Source organism: Acinonyx jubatus, chromosome A2, assembly GCF_027475565.1.
Source record: "Acinonyx jubatus isolate Ajub_Pintada_27869175 chromosome A2, VMU_Ajub_asm_v1.0, whole genome shotgun sequence".
Taxonomy (NCBI): domain Eukaryota; kingdom Metazoa; phylum Chordata; class Mammalia; order Carnivora; family Felidae; genus Acinonyx; species Acinonyx jubatus.
Genome location: NC_069383.1, coordinates 50,397,427 through 50,415,709, shown reverse-complemented (window position 1 = coordinate 50,415,709; position 18,283 = coordinate 50,397,427). Strand labels below are relative to the sequence as shown.

General features: G+C 38.6%; 1 protein-coding gene across 4 annotated transcripts; it reads left to right on the top strand.

Moving 5' to 3' along the window:
* The first annotated feature begins 258 nt into the window (after positions 1–258).
* Positions 259–11,696, top strand: CBX3 (chromobox 3). Of its 4 annotated transcripts, none has more exons than XM_027075144.2 (6): positions 259–567; positions 2,039–2,090; positions 4,921–5,063; positions 7,634–7,796; positions 9,954–10,048; positions 10,392–11,696. In XM_027075144.2, the coding sequence occupies exons 2-6, from the start codon at positions 2,067–2,069 to the stop codon at positions 10,516–10,518; spliced, it is 552 nt and encodes a 183-aa protein (XP_026930945.1). In that variant the 5' UTR covers positions 259–567; positions 2,039–2,066; the 3' UTR covers positions 10,519–11,696. The 4 variants fall into 4 exon arrangements, with proteins under 4 accessions (XP_026930945.1, XP_026930947.1, XP_026930946.1 ...); XM_027075143.2 differs by lacking the exon at positions 259–567 and adding an exon at positions 741–848; XM_027075146.2 differs by lacking the exon at positions 2,039–2,090 and having other exon boundaries at positions 261–567.
* The last annotated feature ends 6,587 nt before the right edge of the window (positions 11,697–18,283 follow it).

Below are 18,283 nucleotides of genomic sequence, written 5' to 3'. Positions count from 1 at the left end.
GCGCAGTTTGAAATTAACGCTGTCGGGAGGAGCTTAACCCGCAGCCCTAAAGCCCAGCCCCCTCAAGCCGGGAGGTGGTCCCTGCAGCAAAACTTCTGTTAATTCGCTCCCCCGCCCTTCATCTCCCGCCAGAATAATCTGTAGCCTCCCCCTAGCGATTTCCCTCCCCCAATTTTCCCCTCCTGCTCTGAGGACTGACTCGGCCCCTTCCGGAAACACCCGAAGCGACTTCTAGTCAACATGTTACACTTCACACGCCACCAACCCTGTCCAACGTCTTTGGGAGTCGACCCCTTGGGTTCAAGAGAGGTCTTTGGAGAGAGTGGTTTGAGAGGGGCACTCCTGCTTAGTTCCGATTCTCCCCGCCCAAGTTTTTCTTCACTCCCTCACCCCTAGCGTTTGGAGGCACCCACATCCAGGGGCGAGGAAGTGGGCGGAGCCCGGTTTTGGCGCCAGGCGCTGCAGCTGCGAAACAGAAACGCCTCCGTCTAGAAGCTCGGTCACTGTCCTCGCCCCTACTTCCCTCTCCCTCCCCTCCGGGGGCCACCAGGCGCCACGCCGCGAACGGTAAGTGCCCCGTCGCTGGCGCCCTCCACCTGCCCCGGGCACCGGCTCCCAGCGGGCGCGGCGCGCGGCCCCTCCCCCGCCGGGAGCGCGCACCCGGCCGCCCCGCCCCTCGCGGCCGCCCGGCGTGGGCGGTGCCATTTCCCCTACCCCCCCCCCCCCCCCCGTGGCTGCCCGGCGCGCAGCTCCCCAGCCCCCTCCCCCTCGGATGTGGCTGGAGCTTGAGGCGCGCAGGGCCGGAGACGCCGCAGACCCGGGACGCGGAGCAGCTCGGAGGCGGTGAAGTCGGTGTCTTTCTTTCTCTTTCTCTACGCGGTGGTGGTGCTTAAGATACCACCTGCGCCCCAGGGATTCTCGCCCCGCACCCCAGTTCCTTGCTTCCCGCCCTTCCCCGCCCGACCCCGAGTCAGGAGCTGGCGGGAAGCAGCGGAGAGTCGAGAGGAGACCCAGCGGCTGGCCTGGCGCTGGGCCGCTGCCTGGAGTTAGTTGTGGGGGAGGGGGAGAACGAGACAGACCTCGAGAGGGTAGAGAGCCGTGGCGACAGCCGCCTTATTTCTAGACAAAGCGCATTTCCTTTCCCCCTCCCCCACCCGCGATCAAGATGAGGGGCCCTCCTCCCCTTCGCGGCCTCGGTCGGCGACTTGGGCCTCCCGTGAGGGCGGTGCGTTCTCCCGCATCAGCACGGCTCGCTGTCCTGAGGCTGCGGCGGGCGTTCCGTTACGTGGCTGCCGCCGGGTGGGGACGAACGCGGGCCCAGTGGTGCAGTGCCCTTGAGCCCCCGGGCCGCGGCCTTTGTTTCTCCCCGCGGATGCGCTGACCACGAGGCCCGCGCTCCCGGGTGGGGGGCGGGGGCCGGGTGTTTGGGCCTGGTTAAGCAGGGTGGGGCTTATGGGGGACGGATAGACTGAAGAGGTGGTTTGTCTTAAAAGTGGCACGAAATGGGACTCACGCATCTCAGTATGTTTTTTTTCTGTCTTCAGCTTTTAAAACTAGTGATTAGAAAGGGGGGGGGGTTCTAAAAAGAAACCAAGTTGGGGTTATGTAGGTGCCTCTTTGGACTGTTACAAGGTCTAGTGGGAAAATTGAAGGTAGTTTAATAATTGTGATTGTTTGGGTTATCACATCGAATTTTGAAACAAGTTATTTGACTTTTTTAAAAATTCTGGATAGGATTGATAGCGGGATTTAGATTGGGGAAAAAATATTTGTCTACTATTTTTTCCTTTGTAAAACTGCTTCAGATACCAGGGTACCCAATAAGGATTTCTCAATCCACTTGGTTACAACACTGATGTACTCAGCAAGCATAGGTCACTAATAATTTAGGCAGGAGCTCAAATCTGCATCTCTGGATTTGAGTACAAATTTTAAATATACGATACATAAGTGGGGGTTGGAATCCAAACAAAACTTGTGTTTACCTACCTTTTTTGTGTCGTGCAAACTTCTTTTTAACTGTCATGCATTTTTCTAGTAATAGCTCTTCAAGTCTGCAATAAAAAATGGCCTCCAATAAAACTACATTGGTAAGTTAATGAAAACCTAAAATACGTAAGGATCTAACTCAAATTTTTTTCCCCCCAAAATTATAACTTTGCATCTCTGTGGTTGAGATATTTACATCCACATGTATTTCCCAGTCCCCTCTCCCTGCAGTGTTGTTATGGGGAGAATTAGGGGCAAAAACGAAATCATTACATTAAGATACTTACAGGCTTGGCTTAATAGTGTCTTAATCCATTTAAAGAAACCTAATCTTGGGAGGATAGCAACATGAATTTTACAGAGTATTTTTATCTTGAAATAAAAATAAACTTTTGCAACATGGAAGAATATTGACAGGCAGTGCTGTAAAGCTCTTGCGTGTTGGCATAAGAGTCCCTAAATCTCCCTATATTGAATTCTAGAGAGAGCAGGTATTTTCAGTGTTGGTTAAAGAAGTTGTTCCTCATACACCTAGGTTGGGACAAAAGTCATTCAATCTTGGGAATTACTTTAGTCATACTGTCATATTTCAAGCTTAATTATTCTAAAATACATTAAGGCCTTAAAATCACATCATTGCCATGTGGTTTTTTAAATACAAAATGAACAAAACCATACATATGTCCCGGGAAGAGAGAAGACTAGATCTGCAGCAATTAAATTTGGAGCAATTAAATTTTTTCACTCTCTTAAATCCAAAGTTTGCATTCATTCCTATACTTCGTTAAAAGTTCTATGAATGTGTAAGGACGTAGTATGCTCAGCCATATTGTTACGGGTTTTTTAAAACATTGAAATATTCATATACCAATCGCAAAATTCAACGTTATGATTCTCACAGTAATTCTAACACATTGCATTAATAATTGCAATCATATTAAAGGTGAGTGCTAACACGTAAATAAGGTAAAACATTTGGTTTTGGTTTGTATATTTCTCTCTTGGGTTTCACACTAAAAAGGCAAGTTGCTGATTTTTAATTTTTATCATCATTAGGTTGCACGTTTAACTCAAATCCTGGCAAATGTTGAAATGTAAAGTGTGGCACAAAAGATTCACATCAAAGCCCTCAGTGGAAAAAAGTGCAAAGCATCTTCCGTGCCCCGTCAGGATTGAACTGCCCTTCAACTTCCATAACCAGTAAACCAAAGTGTATAGATAATTGAATTGGCTGTACGGTTGCCTGTGACCTTCAAGTATTGGAAGGAGAAGGAACTAGCTATCCCTGAGGCTTGGAGGATGAAAGCACACATAGATGCCTCTATTGCTCTGGCACAGTTTTGATAGTCTTCAGTGTCCATAACTTGATGATCCTGAAGCATTTTATCCTTTGTCAAGGGATCATAAATTGACAGTCTTGAAAGTTCTTTTCACTTCAAGAGATGAGGTGTGCTTTTAATTTATGTGGGAAAGTGGGTGAAAATTTTTTGAAAAGAAAAAAATGAACATTTGTAAGTAGCTTATGGGTGCCATAGAAGTAAATACTTCATTTTTTGTGCCAAGTTTTATTAGTGTTTATTCTTCTCACTCTTTGTGCTTATTTTTGCTTTCCTCTTTATTCTGTTAACCTCATCTTCATGAAGATGGCTATTTTATCATTTAGGATCACTGATAGACTTTTGTCTACACCAGTTCTTCATTTCTCTCACTACCATTCCTTGTACTGTACAGAAACAAAAAGCTATCTGACTGGTTGTGATACCCAGTATGTGAATTAATGAAAATTATAAGGCCTGACTTAGAGTAGGTATCCAACAAAATCAGGTGTTTGCTGGGTTATTGTAAATTCCAGAGGAGTTTTATTACTTCTATGTGTGTACATTTGTGAATAATTCCATAATTTTAATGTTTTTTTGCCATCTTGAAGTATTGCTGGTTAACTTTTTTGCCTGTATGCTGTATTAGGGGTGACTTCAGTGTTAGCAATTTAGTTTTTTTTTTTAATAGCACCACTGAAATGAATTTAGAATTAACATTTGAGGTTTCCCTCCCTTAGTCTCTTCTAATTAACCATTTAAGTTTTTTGTTTTATCCCTTATCAATCCTCATAACATCTGACTTATTGGAAAATAGTGTGGGGTTTAGCATGGTCTTTTGGCTTCTCGTAGCATTATGTAAAGAAAAAAACTAACCTAAAAACTTCTCTACATGAATTTTGTTGGCTACCAGTTTGGACTCTTGAGAAACCAAGATTTTTTCACATTGGAGAATTAAAATGATCCAGCGTTTTGGCATCTTCGTGTGACAACATTATAGCTTTGTTCCACGTGATCTGTAATACTATCTACAGAAATTACGGAACAATACTAGCGTCCTTTTTAGCCTCTTCATGGTCTCCTTAGTTGACTCTACAATTGATATCAGGATTCTGAACCATGTTTTCATTCCGCATTTACCTCTTTTCTGTATAATCAAGGCTTAACGTTGGTGTTTGCATTGATACAGGGGGTTTTAGTGTCTGGGGGCTATAGTTTAATGGGACTGTGGCTCAGTAAGACCTGTTACTAGTACTCTCTTCTTTGTGTCATCTTCTGGTACTTTTCCAGTTGTCTGTTGCTTTTTGCAGTTAAAATGAGTGCAAACTCTAGTAAACTTGGTCTTGTAGACTAGATGAGAGATTGGATTCGGAGAAGATAACAGTATTTTCCAGTGTTTTTGATTGTATTATTTCAGTGAAGGCGGGTGGGTGATAGGTTTGAGCTAAAATGGAATTAAGTATTCCTTTTGTTGACTTTAATCTTTTCAGAAGGGTCTCCCCTGGGATATAGAAGTAAAAACACAGGTGTCGAATGCAGTCTTTAATTTAGTCCTTAAAATGTACTCAGAATTTTTTAAAAATGTCTCTTAAATCTCTTTTTTGTTTTATTTTAGCAAAAAATGGGAAAGAAACAGAATGGAAAGAGTAAAAAAGTAGAAGAGGCAGAGCCTGAAGAATTTGTGGTGGAAAAAGTACTGGACCGACGTGTAGTGAATGGGAAGGTGGAGTATTTCCTGAAGTGGAAGGGATTTACAGAGTAAGAAACCTGGTGCTTTTATTAGATGTTTAACTGCAGTTAAGTGACATTTAAAGTTTGCTTTTAGTCTGAAGTTTTAAAAATCAGTTTCTCCATAGATTTCTTTAAATGTAAAGATACCTTTTTAAATGTAAAGATACCTCAATCTAGGGTACCTTGATTGAGAGCTGTTTAAAAAGAGCCAAGTCTTTAGCCTACAGTCGTAACCAAGCATATTTGAAACTAGTCGATTGCCTTGAAGAGTCACATTTACAGAGTGCAGTTCACCGTATAATGCATTTTAAGGTAGTTAAGTATTGCACCAATTAGAATATCTAATTGACGTTTCCTTATATAGGGAGGGTGTGCTATATAAGGTGTGAAGCTATAAAAGGTAGACTGGTGGGTGTTGAACAGAAGTGCTTATCATAATCCAGGACCTGCACCATACACTAGGTTTACTGTATCCTAATCTCTAAGAAGCAGTCAGGGCATTTTTCAAGCTCCTTAGTTCTTTATATTCCTCCTTGCTAATTGTTGTCCTAATTTTTATAGTGTATTGCGAATAACTCATGCAGAAATTCTACTCTTACATTTAGCTTGTGCTAAATCTCCTTGGAATCTTTTGCCTAATACCACAAAAACAGCAAGGTTCCACGGCCAGTGACTTATAAAAAATGGATAGTGAAGATAGTCAACAGTTTTCTGAACGGGGTGGACATGGGGGAGTGTGCTAGTTAAATAATTAGGCTTCAGATATCTGATACCTACTACATGCCCCACCGTTTACCTTTAAAGCTGCCTCCATAAGCAATTTGGGAATTACGAGTTAAATGGAAGATTGAAGGTTTCTTATTTTATCCTTTCAGTATTCTTAGTTGAGCGAAAGTGTACATCATAAATTCGTAATTTGCCACTAGAAAAATTTCCAACAGGTAGGAGGACAAAGCAAAATAAGTCTGAACTTTTATTTTATCATATTTTATTTTACTTTATTTTCATTTTTGAGAGAATGTGTGCAGGGTGGGGATGAGGTGCGGAGAGAGAGAGGGAGCTGTCAGCTACAGGGCTCGCTCTCACAAAGTGTGAGTTCGTGACCTGAACTGAAATCAAGAGTCGAAGACTTAACTGACTGAGCCACTCAGGTGCCCCAAGTCCGAACTATTTTAAAGTTAGATTTAACCAATGTGTCAAAGAATTGATTACCTTCATATGGTAGGTTTTTTTGTTGTTTTGGAATCTCGAGACATTAAATGCTGTTTGTTTCTGCCCAGCCCATCAAAATATTAAGAAACTTAACTCCTTTTCTCCCTCTTTCTCCGAAACTTAAGGCCATTATTATGATTGAGACCTACTAGATAACTGTGCAGTGTATTAGGCAATATACAAGACTATATTATCCACATATAGAAAGGGTTAGGGTTACGTAGATCTGTGTTATATTAGACAGAGGCTCTGCTTCAACTCTTTTGTGCTCCTCTGTTCTCAGATTCAGGTTTTCCAATTTTAGAGTCTCAGCATATCAAAAGACACAGGTTACAATCAGAGGTTAACATTACCTTTGTTTTCCAACATCTCTAAAATTAATTTCTTTCTGTCTTGTTCTGTAAAGTCTTCTTGGATCAGAGCACACAAAGTTAAAACTAGGGGTCTTAACCAGCCTGGCTGGTTCCGTTTGTAAACCATACTACTCATGATCTCGCAGTTTTGAGTTCTGGCTCCACATTGGGCATAGCGTTTACAAAAAAAAAAAAGTTGCAAGCCTATCACTAGGATTATCTTTCATATTGGTAATTGCTATTCATTTTTCTTCTAGTCCTTCTGAAAAACATGAAAATGCTCATCTCAGCCTTATATCAGGGGTTGCCAAACTTTTTCCTTAAATACTTCAGGCATTGTGGACCATAGGTCTCTCATGATTACTCATCTCTGCAAATATAATACTAAAGGAGCAGCAGACACTGCATTAAACAAATGAGCATGGCTGTGTTCTAATGACACTGTATGGCCCTAAAGTTTGAATTTCACGTAAATGTCATTTTGAAATTTTTTCCCAACAAATTAAAAATGTGAAAACCATTCTTAGTTTGCCCAACATACAAAAAGCTGGATTTGACTTTTGGGTTGCCAACCCCTGTTCTTCATTACCCCATTTGAGGACCCAGCAGAAATTGACAATTCTGTCTCACATTTAAGAATGCCTTAGAATTGTGTTTTCAAACACAGTATCGGAGATCCCAATTTGAGGCATTGTCTGATCTGGTAAAGTAACTTGGGGTGGGAATAAGGAATCCACATTTTTAAAGCCTTTTCAGAGAAATTCTGAAGTGGGTTATTGGTGTAGTTAGAAAAATATTAGCTCTAATTATTCTGCTAGAGTCAGGTACAGTTAACTTGGATGTAATACAGCAGATTAATAGGGGGCTGAGAAAGACACAGGAAATATAAGCAGATTTTCTCGAGAATGTGGAGCTAGGGAAGAAGCATCTGCAGTACAGCAGACTTTTTTCAGATAAATATTAAATGGATGTGGATGATGGTGATGAATTGTATTGAATTTTTTTTCTTTTTTTTTTTTTAACTGAACCTAGTGCTGACAATACTTGGGAACCTGAAGAAAATTTAGATTGTCCAGAGTTAATTGAAGCGTTTCTTAATTCTCAAAAAGCTGGTAAAGAAAAAGATGGCACAAAAAGAAAATCTTTATCTGACAGTGAATCTGATGATAGCAAATCCAAGAAGAAAAGAGATGCTGTAAGTGTAAAATATTGTCCACCAGACTAACTTTGTAAAAGGTTGATGGCTTGATTTTTAAAGTACATTTAAAATACTTAAAATTGAAATGCTTTAAAAATCATTGAAAAGCTTTTTTAAAATGCGTAGTATTTAGGACAAAAAAGGATAAACATGATTTAGCCTGCATCATATAAATGTGCAGTAAGTGCTTATACCACTTAAATTGTTATGCTAGTGTTATTTTGAGTAGATTCGTGGATTTGAGCCTTAGTAAAACCATTTCCTGTGATCCGGGACTGGCAGTCTTAAATACAACGAACACAAAGATTAGATCATTGCTGTCCTTTACAGTGTAGTAAAAATAATCCACATGGCACATCCTGATTAGGGACTGTTAGTGGCATTGACCACCAGAAAGTACTTCTGCATGAGATCCTTGTTTTGTCAAGTATATAATCATTGGTAATGGAAGTTATTTTTATGGTTTTTTTGGGGTTTGGTTGGGGGGAGGGTATGAAATGAGATAGTTGGTTCATTCAGTACATGGATATTTTGATCCGGTCTTTGCTTCTCTAATGTTTCTGTGGCTTTGGGCAAAACACATAACTACTTGCTTATACCCTCAACTCCAAAACATTATACTGACCGTACCTACTGACCTAACATCAATTTGAGAAAAGGTCTTGATTCTGAATTAGTATTTAGGTTTGGGAATTAAACAGAAAATATAGATGCATTGCTAAGGTCTTTGGATTTAAAATTTTATCATTTGAACTAGATGCCAAGTGCTTCACAGATAATCTGTTAAATCTCCATGGCAAGTTTAGTAAGATTATAGGTATTATCCCCATTTCCCAGATGAGAAACAGAGAGGTTGACGACATATTTGGTTCTGAATGCTTCAGTGGCCAAAGCAAAAAGGTAACGTGTTAAGAATTTATAGGCATAGATAGAAAGTCAACCATATACTGATAAGAAGCACTGTTAAATAACAATACTTAACCCTACCTTGAGCTCTTACAATGTGCCCAGCAGTGTTCTATGTAACTTAATTTGTACTTTGCATACTACAAAACGTCTGAGACAGATAGTATTATTCCTGTTTTATAGAAAACCTGAACCACAGAGGTTAACTTGCCCAAAGCCACACAGTAAAGGTTAGAGTCTTCATTCTAACTAACCCAGGTAATCTGACTCCAGACCCTAGGATATAGATAAAGTCTGGTAGGGAGAAGGGATTTGTTGACGTAGGCAGTTCTCAAACGTTTTTGGCCTCAGAACCCCTTTAATACTTGAGAAAATTACTGAGAATCCCCAAAAACTTTTGTTCATGTGTGTTATGACTATCAATACTAACTATATGAGAAATAAAACAAATTCCTAAAATCCTTGTATTCAGTTAACAGTGACAGAACCTATTGCATGTTCATAACTTTTCATGAAAAATAAACGAGAAGAGTGTCATTTTACATTTTTGCAAATCTTTTCGATGTCTGGCTTAGGATAGTTCTACTTCTGCATCTGATTTGCTCTCAGTGTTTGGAGATAATACGAAGATAATCTGAAGTCAGAGATACATGAAAAGAGGGGACCTTGCAGATAAACAGACACATACCAATGGTCTCTAGAATATCCAGGGGTCCTCAAACCACACTTTTAGAAGCACTGGTTTATGCTAAGTATTTTATAAGGTTTCCTATAATTCACATTGATTACATTACTGATGAGTGTGAGTTTTGAAGTTTTTACTATTTTCCTATTTGTGTTTTGTGTGTGCTTTTAAAATATGTGGGTAGTTTAGACTAATACCTACAAGTGAAATCTTCAAGAATTTACAATTATTAATGGATGAGTTAGCAAAATAAAGGGATTAATTTTTTTGTGTGCCCATGCAGTTCTGTCTTTTGACATATTAGGATACGGAAAGGTATTTGTTACCTTGACTTGCAATTTAGAATACTTTTAGATACCCACATTTGTTGTAGCTTCTTGAAAGGTTAACGGAAATTATGTTTTAGTACTAAATAAGGGTTTTTTCTCTTGCTATTTCTTTTTCACTATGGGATGATTTTTATTTGAAAGCTATATTTCACGTAAACACATTGGAAGTTAATATTATTAGTTTGCTATATGAAAAGTCAATATCTTTTTAATAGTCAATATCTTTTTAATCAGGCTGATAAACCAAGAGGCTTTGCCAGAGGTCTTGATCCTGAACGAATAATTGGTGCCACAGACAGCAGTGGAGAATTAATGTTTCTCATGAAATGGTAAGTGTGCAGATGATTGCTGTTTTATTTTAAAGTAGGAATAGATTTTTTAAATTTGTGAAGCCTTAACTAGAAAGGTTTTATAGTTTTCATCATTATGAGGTAGTAATTATCTGCTGAAAGGATGATTCTAGTTTCTTTTGCTATGATGTTTTAAAACAAAATTTGGCAAACTGTGGCTTGTTTTGGAAGATGAGGTTGTATTGGAACATAGTCACATGTACCACATAATCCTTCAGAAGCACTTAAACACCTTTTGATTGAATTACGACTTAAGTGAAAGACTTGCAGTTGACAAAAATCATTGAGACTTTTGACTGAACATTTTTTTTCCTCACAACAGGAAAGATTCAGATGAGGCAGACTTGGTGCTGGCAAAAGAGGCAAATATGAAGTGTCCTCAGATTGTAATTGCTTTTTATGAAGAGAGACTAACTTGGCATTCTTGTCCGGAAGATGAAGCTCAATAATTGTTTGTGTTGCTTTTTATATATATTTATATATATATATAAAATCTCGGTCTTGGTTTTTTGGTTTATTAGTGTGAAAAAATAACATTCTAATGAAAATCAAGTTTGATATGTTTGTTTTGAAGTAGTATTGGGGGAGTTGTTGGGGTTTTTTGCATCTATAGCACTGATAACTTTGAACAAATAAAAGCTTTCTGTAGTTGCTTCCTTTATCAGAGAAGAATATTTGAGACCATGGTATATTATTCCCCTGCTTTAGAGAACACCTTTTCTAAATGTTGGGGGAAATCTTCATAGTTGTTCTTCAATCAGAATTTGTGTTTAACTCCTATATGCCTAAGGACCATTCTGGGTTTTTTGTTGATTTGGGGGGTTTTTTTGTGTGTATATACTTAAAATACATACGTAAATCGTTTTCTTTTTTTTTTTTTTTTAACATTCCCCAAAATAAAAACAGCATTTTATAACCATGGATAAGCCCACGTTTCTGGGATGCCATCATTTTCAGCAACGTAAGAAATCACTTAAATTGAAAGTTTTCCTGAAGCCTTAACCTTTCAAATTTTGTAATTAATTGGGCTTACACATAATGTAAGCAATTTAAATTGGACAATTTGAAAGCAGCCGTAACAGAATTCATGTCTGCAGTCACACAAATGCAAGTTCGTTTGCAAGATTCCTGAAAGGAAAATTTTATCACTACCAATAACCTCCCCACCCAAAGGAAAAAAACCAGACAAGTCCTGGTATGTTTTCATTAGGTAAGCAAAACTTAGTTAAATGGACATTTAAAGGTTCCTTCTGGTGAACCATTCCCTTTGAAGAAGTTGAAATCCCTGTGCTGCACTGACTAAAAGGTCATGATTCATGGAATGTCTACAACTTGTTCATGGAAACCTGATCATAATCAGATGGTTAGAGATGTTGGCAATTTAGCACCTGCTGGAATAAATGGGGGGACAGACCTCTGTAATCTAAATTCTTGACCTGCATGTTTTTTCTTTACCCCAACTCATTCCTTACATGTAGGCTCAATCTTCTCAGTATTTGAGTTACTGGTTCAGCAGAAACCAGGAAAAACAATAACTTTGTAGTCAGAATGTTATCCAACTGTATATTATTTACTTTATTGTAAATACTGGTAAACAGTGGTCAATAAATAGTTTTATATTCCTTTATGTGGTTAGACTTTTTTTTATTGTCTTTTCTAGTAGAGCATTCACATACCTTTGAATCACTTTTATGTGTATTTATAATGTAACATTAAAGCATTAGAGTACATGTCTTAGATCTTTTGAGCTTAGGAGTTACAGACATACTAGAATATGTATTTCCACAAAAATATTAGTTTCTTATGATGCTTAAGAGGAATCTGCATCATTAATGTGAAATTTTGATAACTCAGAATGTAGTTTGTTGAAACTGCTATCTGAAAAAGTTATTCTGATAGGACTGATCCTGTTGTGATGGACACATTTTCTACTAATTTCCAAAATCCATAGAGAAAAGGTAATCGTTTTGCAATATATACAAATATTTAATCCTGTCATATACCCAGAACTGCTAGTTCAATGTCAAATTATACCTCAATAAAAAAGTCATATCTATACTAAGCTGTTATTTATTCATGTTTATTACGTATCTCTTTATGGATCTAGCACTGTTCTCAGCAATAGGTTCATAGATGATACAGAATTTAAGTGTTTATACCAGAAAGTGATGGCCCCTACATTAAACTTTAGTAAAGGCATTTTTGGAAATAATGTTGTCCACATAGTACTTTTATTATCCCTTATTATGTTGTATTAGTTTCTTATCGGTGTTGTAAAAAAATTGCATCAATCTTAATGGCTTACAGCAACACAAACTTACCAGTTTGGGAGGTCAGAAGTCTGAAATTTGTCTCACTGAGCTGAAAGGTGTCAGCAGGGCTGTTTCCTTCTCAAGGCTCTGATGTCAAAATCTGTTTTCCTTATCTTTTTCTGTTTCTAGAAGCCATCTACACTTCTTGGTTTCTGGCCCCCTCCATCTATAAAACCAGCAGTATGACATAGTCTCAATGAGTTACTTCTCTCTGTGTCTCAGTTACTACTTCTATAATACAGAGATAAATCATGGGCTTCTGTAAAGAAGAAATATATGCATGTGAGTCACAATAGTGCCTTGTACTTATTAATCAAAATGGCTTTTACGTATTTTTAATAGGAGCATAGTAGGCTGTTGTATGAAGGTTCCCCAACCTAACCAACTGCCCCAGGTAGGTTATTTGTAGTTTTTGCTATTAATGTAGTGAACATTCTTAGACAAAATGATGGTGGCACTTAAGTAGATAAAGACGGATTCCCATTTATTAGTGAAGCCAAGCTTATAGTGATTTACTCTTCCCATCAGTCACCTTTATCTTATATCCTCACTTGTACTGCAAATTAATAATAGTGTTTTTTAGCCAGTCCAATGGCTTCATGTTTTAATTTGGCATATCTATGATTTTTTTGAGTATTCTTTTCATGCTTAATGATAATTCCATTTCCTCATCTGAAATCAATTGCCAATTTTACAAAAATTTTTGATTGGTAGGAATAGTAAGAATATTAACACAAGTTTTTTGGATTGCAAATATTTTTCACCATTGTCTGTATTTTGACATGATTTACGGTATATTTTGATTGTACCATTTTTTTTTTAAATGTGGTCCACTCTTAACCAGTTTTTATGTCTTCTGGATTTCCTGTCGTGTTTAAAACTACTCCCATCCTGAAGTTGACATTATGTGGATATTCTTTTAAATTTTCCTCATTTACATTGTCATTTTTATAGTAAGGTTTTTAATCGAGATTTTGTTGGATATTGTGATGCAGGTTTTAGGTTTTTCTGCTCCCCAAGATGGACATCAATACCTTTGAAGAAGTGAGATGTGTGGGTAACAAAGTTTGCCTAATCCTATGGATCAAAGAAGACCTTATGCCACTACAAAAATGTTAGTTAACAGTTAAGACTGAAGTTTTTCTTTCTCATAAAAGGCCTGGAATCTATTCAAATGCCTGAACAAGTATTGGTGTGGCAAGATTCCCAAGTTTCATATCATTCAGAACAGAAGGGAAAACTTTGACCTGGAGTTTATTACCAATAGGCTACTTCTAAAACCTCTGGAATTTAAAAAATACTGTGACTCCTCACTACCGTTCCCCTACCCGGTGCTTTCCTTTTGTGTTTGAAGACAAATTATATATCCCTCATTTATAAACCAGAAATCTGGTTCCTGGTAATTCTAACAGGACCTGATACTGCTCAGGTGTTAATGTAGTAAACAACATGGACAGTAATGGAAAGGTATGAAAATCGGTAAGGGGAAGTAGTCCTTTAGGGTAACTTAAAGACATTTAAAAATACTATCTTCTGTTTCAAGTTTGAATCTTAACTAGGCAATGAAGATACATGTTGGAGAGAAAAATGTAAGGAAATCATAAGTTTGAGCTTGATCATTATGTTTTCCTTTTCTATCTCTTACACAAAGATCAACTCATGTTTGTTTTGTTTGTTTTAAACACCCCACCCATAGGCTCCAAGTTGGGTTCATATGTTGGCTAATTAGAAAGCTAATAAAGACAAGTGCTTAATTTTACTTAAAATTTCTGTGTGTGTGTGTGTATGTTAATGGATAAGGCTAAATGGCTGTGTCAAATATTTGATCCTTACAGTATGCTTTTTTATGCTTTATTAATCCAATATGAAAATTGGGTATCAAGCCAAAGAATCTAATATGAAGTAGAATATGAATAATATGTGTATTGTATATAACCTGTATGATACATAGGCCCTTCTGTGTTCGGGTGAATGCGTGAATTTATATTTTATTTTTTGAATGTTCACTAAACAAGGGGAACAACTTAAAGCTCTAGTAGTTGACTTAATACAATCAAGGAAGTTGATTCTGAATGTGTATATCTGATGAATGTGCTGTACTCATCAGATACATGGCAATCCCTAACATAGCTGCTAATAGAGCATAGTTAAGGAGTGGGGATTGAATGTTGTTGGGTTTTGGGGAGTGGGGTTTTGTGTGTGTTCTAAGAATTTTTATTACGTTGGAAAATGCAGGAAATCATACAGGTCACTTGAAGTGCAAAAATATGAAATATTCATTTGATGAATTTATTATAGTTCGTGTTTTTGCTATAAAAGCAAACAATGAATTCTCCATGAGCACATATTAAAACTTTTTTAGTTCTTAAAAGAAATACCTTAACAGTTGTCGAATACTGTGCTAAGTGGTTCTCACACTTTATCTTATTTAATCCTCGAATGCCTCAGGGGATAGGTATGATTGACCCCCTCTTACTGGTGAAGATCCTAGAGCACTAAAAGGTTAAAGAAGGTTAAGACCATTTGTATGAATGAATCAAATGTGGGAATGAAGAGAAAGGGGGCATGCCTGGGTGACTTAATCAGTTTAGCGGCCGACTTGATCTTAACTCAGGTCCTGATCTCAGGGTTGTGAGTTCAAGCTCTACACTGGGTGTGTAGCCTACTTTAAAAAGTGAAAGTAAAAATTAAAAAAATAAAGGGACTGGCTTGAGGATCAGGTTGTGTCCATTACAACTGCCCAATTTTTGTAGAATAAAGAGGCTTGGGATATAAAATGAGGTTTTGTGGAAGCTGAGAAGGGATCCAGAATGATTCCCAAGATTTAATTTCATCTTGTATGGATGAAAATGTCATTTAGAGAGAAAGGGAAGAGAAACAAGTTTGAGAAAGATAACAACACGGCTTTGGACATACTCAGATTGAGGTATTCCTTTGATTGCTTTCATTAGTGTATTACTTAGTATACCTACAATACATAGTACCTAATTTGGCTGAAAGTGCAAGATACCCAACTGAAACTTGCTTTGATGAGGGAAATTGCTTATTAGCTTAGAGATGGAGTAAAAATGTAGTTCAGAGCACTGGCTCTAGAGTTTGACCCCATGGGTTGGAATCCCAGCTCAGCTTTGTAGTTACTTAAGCTCCTTCTGCCTCAGAATGTTCCATAAAGCTGAGAGGACGTGATGATATTTATCTCAAGGGATTTTCAGGTTAAAAGAGAAACATGAAAAATACCTAGAGCTGAATGTCTGGTACTTCATAAGAACCAGTTAAATCATTGCCAGCTGTAATGTAATGTGATGTAAGCCTCAGGATGACTGGGACCCTGGACTGGCACAATCCCAAGACTCACCATCTCTGGTTGTTGGCTCTCCCCTCTGGAACCAAAAACAGAAGGCTGGGGCACCTGGGTGGCTCAGTCAGTTAAGCGTCCCACTCTTGGTTTCAGCTCAGATCATGATCTCATGGTTTGTAAGTTCGAGCCCCACATCAGTCTCCAAACTGACAGTGAGGAGCCTGCTTGGGATTCTTTCTGTCTCCCTGCTCCTCCCCTGCTCTTTCTCTCTCAAAATAAATTAGCTTTAAAGATAAAATTAAAAACAAAAAAACCAGAAGGGCTGGCAGCACCCTAATCCCCAAGCCTGCCTCTAAAGCGACATTGAGGTTTTTTTCTCTCTGCTGAACGAGAGTGCTTTACAGGATCTGCCTGAGCTGGCTTGGGTCAGCTGCCCTCCCTGGAACTGTCAACTGTAACCAGATGTGTGGAGAAATATGGATCAATCACCAGAAGGGAACTTTTCAGAAAAAGTGGATACTATTTAAACAAAATGTGTAACTAATGCGAAGAATTTCAGCCAATCTGAAAGCACTTAAAAAAAAAAAATGTAATGTTTATTTTATTTTTGAGAGAGAGACAGAGTGCAAGTGGGGAGGGGCAGAGAGAGAAGGAGACACAGGATCCAAGGCAGGCTCCAGGCTCTGAGCTGTCAGCACAGAGCCTGACATGGAGCTCAGCCCCACAAACCAGGAGATCATGACCTGAACCAAAGTCAGCACTTAACCAACTGAGCCACCCAGGTGCCTTAAAGTGCTGCCTTAAAATACCCTTTGTCCTTGCTTTTAAGAACACTTCTAATGTGAATTATATCAGTGTCCTGAAACATCGTAGACCTTTCTACCAACTTTAATTTTTTTCAAATGAAGATTGAAATCTGCCCTTTTCCTTAAATGAGTGTTGGAGAAAATAATGACTTGAGAGAGCAGAACAAGGACATTGATATTTAAAGCTGCTCTTGTACCACCATGAATGCATAGGAGAACTTTCACTGTTTAAAAATGAAGCCTATCCTTAGTCAGAAGTTCTGCATATTAGCTTCCTAAAAGAAAAATGACACGGAAACTAGTACTTAGTGACGTTTCATAGTAACCCTTTTCCTTGTCATATTTCAATGTCTACTATAAGGATCAAGCTCAATGGTATCCACCGTCTCCTACCTATTCCCCCTGATGCATTTATTGGATCCCAACAACGCCCTAATTGATATCCTGAATTGGTTTTTCTGGTATATTAACCTGATATTTTTAGAGTTCCAAAGCCAATTTTGGTGTCTCAAAGCTCTAAGCCATTTTGATGGAGAACGGTAGAGCAGTGGGAAGAGAAATGAGGGGCCGATATCCAGGGGGAAAATCTAAATGCGAATGGGCATTGGGGAATTCAAGAGTGAGATTAGTAAGCCAAAGAAGATACATATTACATTCAGGATCCATGCCATCACTTCACAAGGCCCATTGGTAGTTCAGGAACTGAACGCCTTTGGATAGATTCCAAGATGGACTCCCTTTAAAGTGAATTCGTTTCTAGCATAGTGTCACAATATACTTTCTCACTCCTTGGGTCGCTTTGTTTCCTGTTCACAGATATCTGATTCCTCTGCACTAGGAAATTGTTCTGAATACAGACATAGAAACGTATCTGATGTGCTGAAAAGGGATAAACATTTGGACATTTTGCTGTGGGGATGCTTAGCTTTCTTGCAGTTTTAGAGTGGCGACACAAAGGAAAACTCAGTTTTACCCTGAGATCCCACTTGTTCTCCGCTGAAAGTCAGGCTTAGCAAGTTTCTAGCACCAGACATTACATCTAATTGGAGAGGATTCTTAAATTACACTGCACTCTTATTTTATCATAAATAAATAGGATACTTGTCTCTCTGCAGGTGCTTGTGATGCAGATGAGGGCAGAAAAGGACTCTTAACCTTTGTTTTCTCCCTCTTCTAAAATGTAAGGGTCATTGGAACAAGTATTTGTCTTTTTCAGTAGTGTATCCCTGGCACCTTAGAAGAGGGCCTGGTATCAATTTGAGGACAAGAGCAATGGAGGAAGGAAAGAGCCCTGGATTTAAATTTGAGCTCGGGGGTGCCTGGATGGATCAGTCGGTTGAGTGTCTGACTCGATTTTGGCTCAGGTCATGATACTAGGGTCATGGGGGATCAATTTTTTGTTTGTTTGTTTTTGTTTTTTTGAGAGAGAGAGAGAGCGTGCAACCAGGGGAGAGGGGCAGAAGTAGAGAGAATCTTAAGCAGGCTCCATGACCAGCACAGAGCCTAATGCAGGGCTTGGTCTGATGACCCGGAGATCATGACCTGAGCTGAAATCAAGAGTTGGATGCTTAACCAACGGAGCCACCCAGGCACCCCCAACTTACTGCATATAATTTGCAATAGCCCCCTGTGCCTATCCTTGCTGCTAAACTGTTGATAATTTCTCCTTCCCTTCTCATTTGTCTTACTAAACACGTATTTGTCTTTAGTAGCAAATATGTGTTCCCCATTTGACATATATATATAATGGAATATGTATTATATATACATATTCATTCCAAGAAAAGTAGAGTAGAGT

Coding starts and splice junctions, on each gene's coding strand:
- CBX3 (XM_027075144.2), top strand. CDS start 2,067: ATGGCCTCCAATAAAACTACATTG. Junction 5,064..7,633: donor AAGTGGAAGGGATTTACAGA/GTAAGAAACCTG, acceptor AACTGAACCTAG/TGCTGACAATACTTGGGAAC. Junction 10,049..10,391: donor TTAATGTTTCTCATGAAATG/GTAAGTGTGCAG, acceptor TCCTCACAACAG/GAAAGATTCAGATGAGGCAG.